This window comes from Cibotium barometz, chromosome 11, assembly GCF_041138505.1.
Source record: "Cibotium barometz isolate CiBa-2024 chromosome 11, ASM4113850v1, whole genome shotgun sequence".
Taxonomy (NCBI): Eukaryota; Viridiplantae; Streptophyta; class Polypodiopsida; order Cyatheales; family Cibotiaceae; genus Cibotium; species Cibotium barometz.
The window spans coordinates 10,078,027-10,094,567 of NC_141056.1; the positions used below are offsets into that span (position 1 = coordinate 10,078,027).

Here is a 16,541-nt window from a genome sequence, read left to right on the forward strand (position 1 = left end):
TAAAGTGCATTACTACTGTGTCGGAGAGAGACTCCCTACAGGTGAGATCAATCTGATCTATTATAGTACACATGATCATGTGGTAAATCTTTTCACTTAAGTCTTATCACGTGAAATGTTTGAGGCCTTCCGCAAGCTTTGGGCCTCTTCTCTTTCAAAGAGTGATTTGTAATCTTTGTAAACCTCACATTTGTTCTAAGCGGGTTTTGTTAGATATTTGGAAGTACTTTACCATAAGGTCATGCACTTATGCCATGGGCACTTTTTTCCCATTTGGTTTTTCGCTATTACCATCCAAGTGTGACGAGCTTAGTTAGTATATAAGTAACCTCATCCACAGTTTAGGGTTGCTTACTCATTTGTACTTTCTCATTGTACTTGTGTACAGAGCTTCATCCCTCTCCTTTAAGCTTGCCTTTCTCTCACACTTGCTCATTTTTACTTTCTTATTGTACTTGTGTAGAGAGCTTCATCTCTCTCCTTTGAGCTTGCCATTCTCTCACACTCTACACCCTTGTGTCCTTGTCTTTGAGCATTGCATGTGTGTGAGTCTAGCTCTCCATTTTGTGTGAGCTAAAATCACTTTTCCATTAAAAAAAATGGGAACAAAAAAAAAGTTACAAAGAAAGATCAATGACAATGCTTGGCAAAAGGAGCTTACTACTATGATGTTGGTGAAACTCGTATATAGCTTACTGTAATGATAACATTGTAGGTTTCAAGAAAGTGAAGGAGAAACAAATTAAATTGCAACCAATGATTGAAATACATCAAAAGTTAATGACAAAGATATCCAGATGCCCAATGGGAGCACTTTTCATGTCCACATATGCTATTGTTGACATAAACAGAAGGTACGATGAAAAATATTAATTGAAGAAAAAACCTTTCTCTATGATTTATAAAAAGTAAGATCTTAAAGGAAATGCCTTATTATTGGATGGCATGGTACATCTTTGATAAAGTAAATATACTTTTAGAATCTATAAGGCGAGGAATGTTGATTTTTAAAAATATAAAATTATTATATTCTCAGTAAGGTTTTTTGTTATATTTTTGGTTTGAGAGTTGATCTGTGTGAGAAGACTTTTTCATGTGAAATATTCCATTGTAATTTTTCCTTGTTATAATTTTATATTTATAACAGACTAAAGTTTCTTGTATATTTGTACTCATATTCAATTATTGATTTGTAAAATACCAATTAATGATGTTTTGATGATTTTTTCCAATACATGTGATGACATGTATGTGATTCTATATGTTAATTTTGTTCTTCAAAAGATAAGGTATCAAAAATATTTTCCCACGACATTTGTAAATGGAAAATATTTTCAACTTTGAAAGGATGACTGGACTTTCAAAAAATAATACTCACCCTATTCAAGGTGGGAATATGGTCTAGCATGCATTATTAAAATATTATGAAGCCTTATGTTTGTATGGAGGACCAAGCTAGGGAGAAATTCCTTTTCTTCATGGTATGGAGCCAAGAGAATTGTTATTAACATGAAGGCATCATGAGGATTGGAAAAGACAATCTCATGTTGCCAATTTTAAGCCCTTGTGGTTTTTATGAACACAAGTCTCACCTTCTTTTAACATGAAAAAATTAGGAATGCATATGCTTGTTGGGTGACAACTAGGTTTGTTTTGTTGAATCAAAGGTCATCATATCTAATTGACACCCACATTGGTACCACATTATAGTTATTATGGCTAGTTTGTGAACACCCCTTGTTCCATGAAATAATTCAACAAAAGGTATTATGAATTGCCTTTTTTATGGTGTAAATGACCTTAGTAAAAGTATATAAACCCTTTTTTATGGTGTAAATGACCTTAGTAAAAGTATATAAACCCTTTTTGGTTAACTGTGTACGTGCACATTATTGACATATTAACTAGCCCCTTTGTTGAAGTTTTTCATTCTCACTGCAAACTCTATAATCGCTTATCCCTTTTGTTAATCAATGCTATTGTAATAAAAAATATATATTTAGTGGATTTTGACGATTTTGTATGTGCGCATTGTTGATTTAAAAGTTTTCATCCCTCCTCAAACCTTTTCATCTCTTACTCCTTTTTTCAATGAATGGTCTTGCAATAAAATTTCATATTTAGTGGATTTTGGAAGAAAGTTTTTCTTTAATTCTAAATGTCCAAATAAATACATCCACATCCCATATCCACATTCATACATCCACATTCACATCCATACATCCACATCTACATGCTTACCTCCATTTCCACATCCTCATTTATACATCCACATTCATACATACACATCCATATCCACATCCATACATCCACATCCACATGCATACATCTACTATCACGTCCTCATTCATACATCCACATCCACATACATACATACATCCACATCCACATTCCCATTCACATCTATACATCCACATCTACATCCACATACATACATACATCCACATCCACATTCCACATTCACATCTATACAGCCATATCTACATCCACATTCACATCTATACATCCACATCTACATCCACATTCACATACATCCACATCCACCTTCCCATTCACATCTATACATCCACATCTACATCCACATACATACATACATCCACATCCACATTCCACATTCACATCTATACAGCCACATCTACATCCACATTCACATCTATGCATAAACATCTTCATGCATACATCCCTTTCCACATTCATACATCCACACTCCCATCTCCACATCCACACATCCACACTCCCATCTCCACATCCACACATCCATATACATACATCCATTTCCACATTCCCATTCATATAACCCCATATGCCTTCACATCTAATCTTTTACATCACATCCATTCTCGCCCTATCACAACCCATATACATCTTATCCTATCACATACACTTCTTACCTCATCCCATACACATCTTATCAAATCTTAATTGATCTTATCACCTCATAACTTATTTCATAAGCATCTTATCACCTCTTCTCACATCTTATACACCTCTTATCACATCCTATCACATCTCATATCTATTTATAGAATACAAGAGAATTCTTATATTTGATATAAGAATTCTTTACACATTTATTTATGCATAAATTCTATTTAAGGAGATTAATACTTTCGAAGTAAAAATCAATCTTTTATGCATAAATTCAATTTGGTAGGAATTACACTTTTAGAATAAAAGAATTTCTCTTATGCATCTAAGTTATGCATAAAATCCATTTATGATGAAAATCACACTTTTAGTATAAAAGAATATCTTTTATGCATACCTCTATGCATAAAATCCAAATATAATAAAAGTCACACTTTTAAAATAAAATAATCAACTTTTATGCATCATTTATCATCAACAAATTCAATATTAAGGTCCCCCTGCTAGACTAGGCAAAAAAAATCTTTTGAATTCCTGAAACAAAAGAACATTCTGAAGACAGATCCTCACCCCTAATAGTAGTGAGAACTATCTCAACAATACCTTTAATGGGATAATAGGCATTATTGGCACATGTAACAGTGTGACCAACCTTGTAGAGTCTCCATATGTTTGACCAAACTTCTTTGAGAAGTTATGTGCTTTTAAAGCCACCACTATCAAGAGACTAATTGTCAGAGAAAGTTGCACTAAGACATGCATCTTGTTTAGGATTATAACTCTAAATAGCCATGAGTGAGAAGTCTTCATGAATAACAACATTAGCAAAGTCCTCTTTCTTTGAGTGTCAGGGTAGAACTATTGGAACCTTTGTTGGATTTTTCTTCTTTTCCTTGTTTTGAAGTTTGAAGCAATTTTCAATTGCTTGGTTGGGCTTCTTGCAATACCTACAAGACACGTTCTTTGGCTTATCTTAATCATCCTTAGTCTCTGAAGATTTGTTGTAATTGGTCTTTCACCGAAATTTTTCACCTTTATCCTTGACCTCTAGAGCTTGATCACACTGCTAAAACTTTTGAAGGCATCCTATCTGGACTATTCCTCCTATAACACTATGCTAACACACTCTTCATACATAAGAGGATTTGTATTATCTCTTAAAGAAAGCCAGAGGGAAGTATTAAAACCCAAATAAGATTCATGCAAAGAGTTTAGGGTGATATTAACGTTTTCCTTGTGCTAGGAATGATCTCATTAATATTGGCAATTTGTTCTCTAAAGTCCCCTAACTTTGTTAAGTGTTTAGTTGTTGGCCATACATGACTACTGGTGAATTTGACAAGGGAAAATATGAAAAGTAAGCTTGAACTAAAATTAGCAGCAAATGCTGTTGAGAACTCTACAAACGTTAAAAAAAATAGCAATAGAATTGGTCAATTTGAGAAGGTAGAATCGGTTGATCACAAAAAATGGAATCGGGCAATCCCAAAAAGTGCAATTGCGGAGGGATCGCTAAATGATCGGACTTTTGAACCCCCATGGCAAAAGTGCATGACCTCAAAGTAAAGTACTACCAAATATCTAATAGATTTATCCATGCTTAGAAAAAACCCCATACATTTGTAAACACTTTCGTATGTTCCTTTCACATACAAGTACACATGTCTCTCAACAAATATATCCCATGTGGTGGGTGTGTTGAGATGAGTTAGTGTAGCTTGTGGCATCTCAAGTTGAGGGCCCAAGTTTGAACTATGCCCTAGACAAAAGCCTGATGTGGCCTAATTTTCTTATCCATCTCTTGTAAAAGAAAAGGTCCCACTTACTTAGTATACTACATGCTTGCAATCAAGAACTTCTTGTTTAAAGACACACCTAGTCCTTGAAGATAATCCTTATTATTTATGACATGACATGACATAGGATGGTAGTCAATGATGCAACATCAAAGACTTGTATATTTGTCCATCTTTACATTTCAAAATAAAAAGATAAAGCTGATAGTTTAAATGATTTTTCATTTTCTATAGAGTTGAATAAATTGTATGAGAAGTTTTATTTATACAAGGTTCAATGGTTTTAAATATAAGATTTTTATCAGAATTTTTGTAAATTCTACTCTTTTTTAAAAAATTAAATTTTTGAATAAATAAAATTTAGTCAATACCAATTTAATTTTGATTTGTGTTATTTAACAAAAATACTTTCAATATTAGTTGGAATAAACCTTGTTTCTTATGGATTATTGCATAAATAGCCTCGTATCTTCATGTGTCTATCGTTTGTTATGTGAGTAGCTTTAGATTCTTCTCAATCTGTGGTTCATCAAAAACATTCAAAGCACTAAAAATGTTTTAGATCATGGTCATCAAAGCACTACAGCTTTTTTAGACCATGGTCATTAAAAGAAAAAAACCTAGGTCCTCCTCAAAATAATTGATGATGGTACATAAGTAAACAACACCTTACCGTGCCCTTAGGAAAGGCCGAGTAGAAGTAAACAACAAGTTATTATGCTAGCTCCTTACCAAGGGTGTTGAGCATGTAGGCTAGATTGGGAGCAAAAGATTCATCAAGGTTTGTGTACTATATAATTAAATTGGATAGACTCTTTTTTTTAATAAACCTATGAAGCAAAATCCATAATGTAAGCTAGTTTTCTAATTCCAAATACAAGGATAGATTTGGAATCGTCCCTAGACAAGAATAGATCTCTAGCTAAATGATTGGAAATGACTTTCTAGACCTAACCTAACATTCTAAACAAATGTATAACAATAATATTGTTTTTGAAGTCATGGGGTATAATAGGAGGTGTACTTACCTCTCAAATAGCTCTATCCTTAGAGCTAGCAAAAAACTCAAAGACTAAGCTATATGAATCCTCCCAAGTAGCATCCTATACGAGGTGGATATTCCACTTGACTAATATTTCTTCTATAGCTGTATTTCTAAGCTACCTAACTCTCCCGTTAGGATTGCCTCTAGATTAACTTGCAACTCTAGGCGTCCCTACAATGAAAATGTGTGTCTTGCCAAAAGTGAGTGGATTTGGTAACATACTTCTTTAGCAACATAAACTTTTATACCAAGCAAGTACAATAATTATACAAGGTTCCTTTATATGTTTTCTCATCATAAAAGCGAGGAGCTTCTACTCATTGAAGGAAAGATACCATGGGCAAGTGTGTGAGGTATATGTACATGAGTGAGCTTGAAAAGAATAGAAATGTACGTATGCTCTTGTAGACCAAATGGTCATAGACAAAAGCGTGCTAAACCGTATGTTACCAATTATTATTCACTTTAGCAAGGGCAAGCAATATTACACCTTCTTGAGATGGAAACAGCAAGGCATCCAAGAGCTTCACATATACAAAAAAGATTACTCTGAACCACATCATGGTCAACAACCAGAAAACATCCATAGAACCAGCAAACAACCAATGAGAGATTTCTGCCCGGCAGTGTAGTTACCCAAAAAAAAGAAAGAGAGCTATGACCCAAAAAAGAAATGGAATCAAGATTTTGTTAGTCAGTCTTTCTTTTATTGAATTTATTTCTGAGAGTTCAACCCGGTTGCTCATAGAGACCAAACTAAGTGTCGGTCCATGGAGCAGGGCAGAAAGATGTCAAATAAACATTACAAATTATCACAGACTGCTTTTGTATAATCGGAAGTTGTGGACTTTCCTCCCAAATCACCCGTGAGATACTTCCCCTCTTCAATAGTCTTCATGATAGCCTGATGGATATTGTCAGCTTTCTCACTCATGCCAAGGTGACGTAGCATCATCACCGAGCTGAGAAGCAGTGCTGTTGGATTTGCCATATTCTACAGAAGCACAAACAATTTTCCAAGTGATTTTATTCATCAAACATGTTGCAGCAAGTAGATTATCATATCAGGCTATGATTTAGTTACCCACCTTGCCTGCAATGTCCGGAGCAGTGCCGTGCACAGCTTCAGCTAAAGCAAGCCCTTTGTCCCCAATGTTGCAGCTAAAAAAACAAGATTATCATTTCGTCACAACAAGGACCGCACCACCCCCCATGTTGTGGCGATACATTGTCTGCACTTCCATACATTTTACTTACCTTGGTGTCAAGCCAAGGCCACCAATCAGACCAGCACAAAGGTCACTGATGATGTCTCCATACAGATTTGGCATCACCAGAACATCAAACAAAGATGGATTTTTAACCAGCTGCAAACCCACATAGCAATACGTTAAATCCCCTAGCATTCTGCCTGCATCCTAAGCATGGAGAAGAAAACAATAATCAATGCTGGAAGAGCTACTGGTTGCATACATGAGAATTTCATGTGCTTCCTTTGTAAATATAAATTAAGTGATTATTGCCGAGGATCATTTTCTTACCATCATGCAGCAGTTGTCAATGATGACCTCCTCATATACTATATCAGGATACTTCGCCGCAACTTCTTGACAACACTGCAAAAAAGCAACCCCATTGCGAGGCAAGCACCTGACAAGGTTTCAGTGCCTGGGGCAATGCCACATTCATTAACACTTCTGCTTGCATGATCGAAGCTAAGCGCTACTATCATTTGCAAGCCTGTGCCAATCAAACAATTTCTAGAGAAACTAAGATTGCAGTATTATCACAAATAGGGTGCAAGATAATTGCTAGACTGCTAAAATGCTTCAGACCATTCCAAGAAGCCTAAATAAGACAAAAAATACCTTTCTAGCTTAGATTGTTTTAGGGGAGACACATGCCCTAAGCACATCCTCCTTCCTACATGTACTCACCATCAGAATTCAAAAGGTCAGTCAGCTATTATACAAGGTAGTCCTGATAAGGTCCGCCCAAAAGCATCCAAGGACAGAACCATCCCAACTGCCCACTATTACGATTGACCAAACTTCATGCTTTCATGGTGAAGCTAATTGGAAATAAGCAACCGACGACAAAAAACAATTATTCTCACCCAATATTACATTTGGCCAAGCTTCATGCGTTCATGGTGAAGCTATTACACAAGGTAGTACTGAACACCTTCACCCAAAAGCACCTGATGACATGCACATTGTGACACACCTCAGAGTGTTCAGGGCAGCCCAGTAGCCAGTGGGCAGCCCTATGCCTGCCTAGCGCAACCAGGTGCATGTGCCACATGGCAATCGGCTATCGGAGAGCAAGTTGGCCAGCACAATAATGGTCATGGAGCAATAAAAAACAGGCCAACCGACATACGGGGCACTACATAACCATGCGTAGGCTTTCTCTCATTTCCCATCTGCATTTCTCGAGAATACAAGTCTACACAGTGATTCTGGGGTGCAAGGGCTGGTCAAGGAGAAACTACAGCAAAGTATCCGGCTTAGAGTATTGTGGTCAACATTTTCAGTCATCTTTTGTACTCAGAAAATTCAGTTGTAATATTTTTCTTGTACATGATACAATACAGTAGTAAAAGGCTATTTTGTGTGTGTGTGTGTGTGTGTGCATGCGCACGCGTGTGCACTGTCTGTTTGTAATCTGCTGCTCTCCTCTGAAAACCCTAGCACAAAGGCAAAGAGCTCTTACAGTTGGTATCAAAGCCTAGAGAACCTGCAAATCTCTCTTTTCTGGCACTTGCGTGAGTTGGTTGCTTCGTTAGGGTAGAGCCCCTAGCTTTCAAAAGTGCTTAAGGTGAGGTTTGGGGAAAGATTCTATTTGGTTTATCTTCTCCTTGGCTCCTAGTTACTCGTCACGGATTCATACAAAGTCCCTCTACCATGTACCAGATCAACCCCCGTTACCCTATCCACCCGATCCGTGACCCACCACCTCTACTTTTGTAATATGCAACGGAAGTCTTTGTATTGGAAGATCCTCTCACACAAATGCTCACACCGTCTTCTATATCTTGAGTTTCGTGAGTTTAGCAATCCACTTTAATACTACAAACTTTAGAGAGATATGAGAACTGTACACCAGATTGGGTCCCAAATTACCCACTGAAGGCCCCCCTATCCTGTTAACGAGATAGTATTTGCTTTATCACTTTAGAGAGAATGACTGTGGACTGTAGATAAGCCAAACGCAAGATCTCGGACGATCGGAAGCCTGGCTGAACTATACACGGCTGTCGAAACACCTCAATGAACTGATCTCAAGCCTATGCACTCTTCCCAAGGGCATGAGGAAGGGCTGCACACCTGAGGCTGAGAAACGACTGCAATGGACTGTTCTAAGCTATGTAAATATGCAGTAAAGGCTTATGAATGATATGTTACCTTCACCAGCTGATATAGCATGTATGGATGATGCACAGAGGGCAGAATACTGTTGTAGAACTGATGCTGGACTGAAACGCAGACTGTAGGGCTGAAACGCACTGTAGATCTGCAAACGCAGGACTAGAGGGGACTGAACAGCCGGTGGCCAAGGTAGATGCATAAACGCAGATGTAAACTGCTGTCCTGGGGCCTCGCCAAAGGCTGCCGTATGCAGGCGCCTAAGAGCTGAGCAGATGGCTGGACCTGAACTGCTGCCTTTTGGCAAAGATGGCTGGATTAAGGTACAATAGCTGCGCCTGCTGACTATGGGGCTACTGTATGCTGAATAGACTGCAAGAAGGGCTGCACCTGATGACTGTGGAGCTGTGGGCTGCTTAAGGGGACTGCAAGAAGGCTGAAGCACAACACAAACTCCAGAAGGGCAGGAACCAGTCTAGGCTGAAGGCGGGGAATGCTCCTAGTGCTGAGGAGGAAGGTGCCTAGCTCACTGAAGACTAAATGGAAGACTAAGCCCTATGCAAGCCTATTTATACTATCTAGGGGCTGGTCAAGTTGGCTGGTCATTTATTTAATAAACTTTATGTTTATAAATGACATTAAATGCTAAATAAATACCATAAAATATGGGGAAAATACCAGATAAATCCTAGTAAATTCCCTAAGGCTTCTGGGATGTTCTAAATGATGCACAAGCATATGAATGCATATTATGCAAGATGCAAAGTGCTTTCTGATGCAAACCCTAAGGCTTCTACTGACTCTACATGCATGAATGATTCTCTCCAAGTGGGTTAAGGGACTTGACTGATTGACTGACCCGCTAAGGCTGAGGAATGACCTACATAGCTCGTGCCTGACTTATCCTAGATGTACAATGGGGTCACGGCGTACGACAAATATCATCCTACTGGGTTCTAATAATGTATAAATGTTGCACTGCCGAAGATGAGCCATCTTGTCACCATGCACTGAGTGCAGAGTGCATGTGACAGCTTTTTTCACTAGGAGTATGGTAGAGAAAGCTCTTAAGAGGCTACATCATGGGAGATCTGCAGATCATACAGGGATACGAGGTGAGCACTTCTCTTATGCCTCTACCACCATAGCTCCTTTCCTTGCACATCTCTTCAACAAGGCACTTGTAGAGGGCTTCCCACACACATGGAGCATGAATATCATTACCCCCATTCACAAATCAAGTGACCCGATGGACCCCGAGAACTACATGACTCTCATGGTTGGCCATATTATGGCCAAGATATATGGATTAGGGAGGGTCTTCGTGCTCCAGGACATGCTCGGTTCCACAGTAACGTCCGCACGCTGGATCATATCTTCACCTTGAGGAGCCTGATTGTGAGAACTACAGGACTCTCATGGTTGGCCATATTATGGCCAAGATATATAGATTAGTACTTGAGCCAGCACTTGCGAGGGAGGGTCTTCGTGCTCCAGGACAGGCTGGGTTCCGCAATAACTTCCGCACACTGAATCATATCCTCACCTTGAGGAGCCTGATTGAGCAGGCCAAGTCACGAGAGCAGAAACTCTATTGTTGGCTTTGTTGATTTCCACAAAGCATTCGACACAGTGCCATGGGACCAGCTCCTACAGAGATTGCAGACTCTCGGGGTGCCTTCAGATATGATCTGGGGGATCATTGCTTTATATGAGAGGGTGACGGGACGAGTCAAATTCCCAAGTGGTCTGTCAGAGGAGATACATAGCACTATGGGGGTGAAGCAAGGCTGCCCACTCTCTCTGACACTCTTTGGCCTTTACATAGATGAGGTCACGGACTTCATAGACATGAGGAGGGAGTGGTGCATCACTCTCAAGGGTGTTGGTCACTTTATTACTCTATGCGGATGACATCGTTCTGATATCTAACTCGCAGGGGGGATGCAGCACCACATGGATGCCTCAAAAGATTTTTGTACACAAAGTGGCCTTTCAGTGAACCTTGGGAAAACCAAGGTTATGATCTTTCACACTTCCAGACGGGTTATGAAAGATACAATGATCACATATAGAGGCAACCAGGTGGAGGTGATAGAATCAAATGTATACTTGGGTATTACCTTCACTAGTAATGGGAGTTGTTTCTCCATGAGACAGGCATCACAGGACAAGCTCACCCAAGGTTATGTTGCCCTTGCATTGATGGAGCGATAGTGTCATCTGGCTCACTTCCAAGAGCCTCGCACCAAAGGATGGCTATTTTACATCTTAGTCACCCCAGCTATGATGTATGCAGCACCGGTATGGGCCCCTAACCTCTCCACATATGATTGGCATCGGATGGAGAGACCGCAAATCCTCATGATCTCTAGGATGATTCGCAGCAAACCATCAGTACCACATGAGATCGTCAGAGCAAAGCTTGCAATGCCCCCCATGATAGTAGAGGCTCTATTTTAAACCATAGCCTACATCAGCGGTCCAGAGAGACTACCCCACCTGGCCATGGAGTCCTCACAGAGTATTGCCACAAAGGGCCATCACCCATCATGGTATGCTGTAGTAGATGAGCACATGGGCTCGACATGGATAGATTACCGCCCTTCCAGTATGATGATGACTCCCCATACTTTACATTCTCCCGAGAGGAGAGGAATAGAGTTTTGAGACAGAATTTGATCCAGATGCACACCAAGGAGACTTGGTCGGGTCCCCTTCCCACCAAGATGCAGTACTACAGAGATCATTTCCTTAGATTAAAAGAGGATGGATTTGTCAGACACCCAGACTATATGGATGTACACGTCTCACGCTATGAGGGAGACTATTGGTCAGATCAGAGTTTCCCCTCACACTCTAGAGATTGAGACAGAGAGAGCAACATGGACCCCTAGAGAGGACAAAGTATGCAGATTATGCCACAAAGAGTGTAAGCCCAACGGAGCGTGCAGTGACAGATGCAACCACGTGTACGAGAGAGAAAGATAGAGAGAGAGATGGGAATAGGGGTTTCACACTGTGCACCACGCTAAGCAAGGAACAGCGTTACAGCACCCCTCCCCACCCCCTCTTCAGGAATTTATTTCAAGAACAATCCACGGGCTTTTCCAAGCCAAGACCAATGCAACGAATGAATACAATATCAAACAAAAGTGTCAATGTCAAGATCGGGCCGAAGACGATGTCGAGGCACAAGATAAATAATGCCGAGCTCACCACAAGGATGACTCACAAGAGTCTTACACTAGGCTAGTACCAAAATCCAATGACTAAATCAAACTGATGGTGGGATAGAAGTATATGAGGTAAACTTCTCAGAGACGGCTGAAAAGTTATTAAGATATGTTGCCACACTTTTTCCTGCCTTTTGCTTTACCTCATCCCATTCCTTCTGTACATCTGCTTCGAAGGTTGCGGGAAGGAACTTCTTGTTGAACATGGTTTTGAAATCAACCCATGAGGTAGGCTTGGTCCCATTTTGGATTTTCTTTTTGCCACCAATTCAAGGCGGTATCTTTTTTAAGTGCATACGGACCATGCGGAGTTTGAACTTTTCGGAGGAAGTCCTCTCCTCCAAAGGCAGCGTCAAACTATTTGATGAAGGATAGAGCTTTCTGGGTGTCCCGCTTTCCATAAAAGGTATCAAACTTTACGCTTTTCTCTCCCGGCTTGAAGATTGCTTTGCCGGTTGAAGGCTCCTTTGCCTTCTCCTCCTTTGCTAGGCCTAAAGAGGCTGCATCCAATAGAGCGGGTCTAGGGGTAGCTTCCCTCCGTCCTCCATGAGTGAAGGATCGGGTGACTTTGGGTTCCCAATGGTAACCCCCTTTACCTCGTAAGTATGCTTTGGCGGCTTCCACCCTTCGACTCCGGTGGTCTGGTCTTTGATAAAGTCCTCGAACATCTGAGCTCTTCTGTAGTCTTGTTCCTTCTTGGGGGTCACGATATTCAGCTGATGTCATGACTACAGTCTCATGAGAGACAGATTGGCGACCTTGGATCCCTCCTTAATGCTCTAGGTTGGCTTCATAGTTGCTCCCTTCTTGAGGCCCTTGGTTTCCCTCAACTCTCGACATGGTTCTATCACCCCAAAAAAGATTTCTTCAAGAGAAATTCTTACTCTGGTACCACTCTAAGCCCAACGGAGAGCGCAGTGACAGATGCAACCACGTGTACGAGAGATAAAGATAGAGAGAGAGATGGGAATAGGGGTTTCACACAATACACCACACTAAGCGGGGAACAGGCCCCGGCCCTTCTTCAGGAATTTATTTCAGGAACAATCCACGGGCTTTTCCAAGCCAGGACCAATACAACGAACGAATACAATATCAAACAAAAGTGTCGAGGTCAAAGCACAAGATAACTAATGCTGAGCTCACCACGAGGATGACCCACAAGAGTCTTACACCGGGCTAGTACCAAAATCCAATGTCTGAATCAAACTGATGTTCCCAAATATCCACAAGGCTCTTGGTGGCTGGCGCTGGCACCAGTGGCGTCTAGAGGCAATAGGCAGCACACATAGGCGGTTCTGAGGAGGTGCAACAAGGCAACGTTGGCGCATAGGGCAGAGACGACGCAGAGCTCATAGGGTAGAGGCAACACAGACGACACACTGGGGGGAGGTAGCACAAGCGGCATGTTCACAAGGCGGAGCAGCTACAAAGCAGGCGATGGCGCAACAAGGCGGAGGCAGCACACAAGTAGAAGCAGGCGCAGGCGGTACAAGGTGGAACAACAGGGCGGCACAACTCGTGACAGGTGGAGGCACAAGTGGCGGCGCTCTAGGGACGACAGAGACTGGCGCTGAGCGACGGAACATCAGTGAAGGCTGGCGCTGAAGCTGGCGAGGAGGGAGATAAAGTTGGTGATGAATTTTCTCAAGCTCTCTTTCTAAATCTCCACGAGTTCTTTCTCTATGTTCCACCTGTCAGAATACGCAGCAGAGATGATGACCAGATCTGGGAACACAAGAGCAAAAAACGCAGGCAGAAAAACAGCACAAGAGAGAGAGAGATGTAGGCGTGTAACTCTGCTCTGATATACACAAGAAGAACCCGATATGATACAAATAGTGGTATGGGGCTGGGGGCCTATATATATGCCCCTGAGAGAGCAGTCGGCCAGCATAGGAAGTGCCCATGACTGCTGAAAAATGTCCACGACTGCAAAAATGCAGTCGGCCAGCAGAAAAGTGCCCACGACTGATAAACTGCAATTGGCCAGCAGTCCAGTAGCCCACGACTGAGAAACATGCAGTCGGCCAGCACTGGAGTGCTCCTGGCATCCTCTGGCAACCCTCCCCACCACTGGAAAAATGGGAAAAAATAGGGAAAAAATACGGGGAGTGAGGAAAAATGATAAAACACCTGATAAGGGCGGGCACACCCACAACAAAGGCCCTGGTGTATAAATCTAGACAGGAGATGACTTCTAACACCCCCTCTCAGCTCCTGGCTGTGAAACCAACCACAGGGAGCTGGGGTGCTGCCCGAGCAAGTCCTGAGAGAGCGACTTCGTGAAGAGGTCCACCGTACTGTCCTCCGTCGAACAGAACTCCAGCAAGATGTCATCAGCAACAACGATCTGTTCACGAACAAAGTGCCTCTGGATGACCATGGGTTCCTCGAGTGGAAGCCCAAACCTGCAATGTAACCTCCTGCTGCTGCTCCATGAAACTGCTCCTGGGGCTGAAGTAGATCCCCTCGTGTCCGGATCTCCTCCCCAAACTAAGTCACTCCAACCGTGGAGTCGGACTCCATCCATCAATCCCCCTCCTGTGTACAAGAGTCCCCGATCCTTTGCATGCCGCAGAAACCACAAGAAACGCAATCCTGCCTCCCCAAGAGACATCCGCAACCATGAGCTCAACCGCCTCATCAGGAAGCTCCCGTCCAATCTGGTGTCCATCAACCAGATCAACGAACCATACAGCTTCTGAGTCACAGAGACATCACACTGCTCACAAGGATCAACACCTGTTACGGTGCACAAGCAAGTCCTGGAAACCTGATGAAACCTGTCAACCACCCCCTCTGAATCCGGAACCACAAAGCCTGGAGAAACCACCTCCTTCTGCAAGTAATCACCTGCCACCTGCCTGGCTTTCTGAAAGGTCCCCGTGGAAAGAACATCCTCAACTACTGGAAGTTCTATGTCCCGAACACTACGAGCCATCAGAGCATAAGTGACCTGTTCAGCTTCCTCTGACTCACGAACACAAGAACTACCAACATCAGTACTGGAAAGTTCCTGCCAACTGCTGCCATCTACTGGTAAGCTATCCACCATCTGGTCTCGGAAAGCATGTACCTGCAACGTATCCACACTTGAGTGACCATTACCAGACTGCCACTCATCACAATCTTGAGGACCTGGGAGAGAGAGTGCTGAAAGCCTGTAAACTCCATTCTCCACTCCACCTTCCCAAACCACTTGGCTTGTTGCTTTGTCCCGGAGAGCAACAAAATGCTCATCAAACTCCACCCGTACGCGAGTCTTGCAAACCTGATGCACTGACAACAGATGAAAACCAAATGCCGGAACATACAACACCTGGGAGGAATGCTTCCCCCCTTTGCCATCGGGAACTATCTCCATCCTGCCCTCACTGTGAACTGGGATAGTGGACGTATCCCCAGTAAGAATATGACCAGAAAGCCTGCAGAGATCCTGTAAACCGGAATGGGAAGGAGTCATGTGCCTGGAAGCACCACTATCGAGAATCCACTCCCGTGTATCCGTTGCGGAGAGTCCTCCAATCTCCTCCCTGCCTGAAGAAAATGAAACATCGGTGTCCATTACCTCCAGGTGCACAAAAGCCGGAGTCTTCATGATTGCTGTTGAGGAGTCTTCACCCTTCTCGGTCTTCCGCTTGAGACACTGCCTCCAATAGTGGCCTTTCTCGCCACAATCATTACAGGTCCTCTCTGCCTTCAGTTTCTCGCGGTCAGCGTCGGACTTCTTCTCAGAAGACTTCTCCGATGAAGCCTTCTCTTTGCCCGAGTTACGGCCTTTCGACCGTTGGCCAGTAAAGGCCTCCGAACCTCCACCCTGAGGAGGATTCGTGAATCGTTCCTCCTGGTCCAAGACCATGGGCACAAGCTCCTCCCACGTGATGGTGCTGAGCCTGCCACTGGTAATCAACGACGAGTAAAATGCTGAGTACGAAGAGGGCAAATGTGACAGCAACGTGATGGCCATGTCCTCTGACGATATCTCCTTCCCAGCCTGAAGAACTTCCTGCTGAAGAGCCTGCAGCTTGTTAATATGCTCCCGCATCGTCGACGACTTTGCAGGGCTCATAACCCGCATCTGTACTTCCAAGGAAATCCTCTTCATGGGCGATACCCTGTTGTAAAGTGAGGCCAAATGCTGCCATATACCTCTGGCCAGCGTCATATGCTTTACATGATTGATTATTTGTGGTGTGCAGTTGAGGAAAATAAACGAACGGACCCT

At 42.3% G+C, this 16,541-nt stretch overlaps 1 protein-coding gene across 1 annotated transcript in view; it reads right to left on the reverse strand.

Annotated features, from left to right (window-relative positions):
* Positions 1 to 6,381: 6,381 nt before the first annotated feature.
* LOC147633736 (isocitrate dehydrogenase [NAD] catalytic subunit 5, mitochondrial-like) overlaps positions 6,382 to 16,541 on the reverse strand; it is a 43,779-nt gene continuing 33,619 nt past the window's right edge. The window contains exons 4-7 of the mRNA XM_086804766.1: positions 7,251 to 7,325; positions 6,967 to 7,076; positions 6,798 to 6,870; positions 6,382 to 6,703 (exon numbers count right to left, since the gene is read on the reverse strand). Of these exons, the coding sequence (XP_086660892.1) occupies positions 6,512 to 6,703; positions 6,798 to 6,870; positions 6,967 to 7,076; positions 7,251 to 7,325 (450 nt within the window). The 3' untranslated portion in view covers positions 6,382 to 6,511. The remainder of the gene's footprint in view (positions 6,704 to 6,797; positions 6,871 to 6,966; positions 7,077 to 7,250; positions 7,326 to 16,541) is intronic.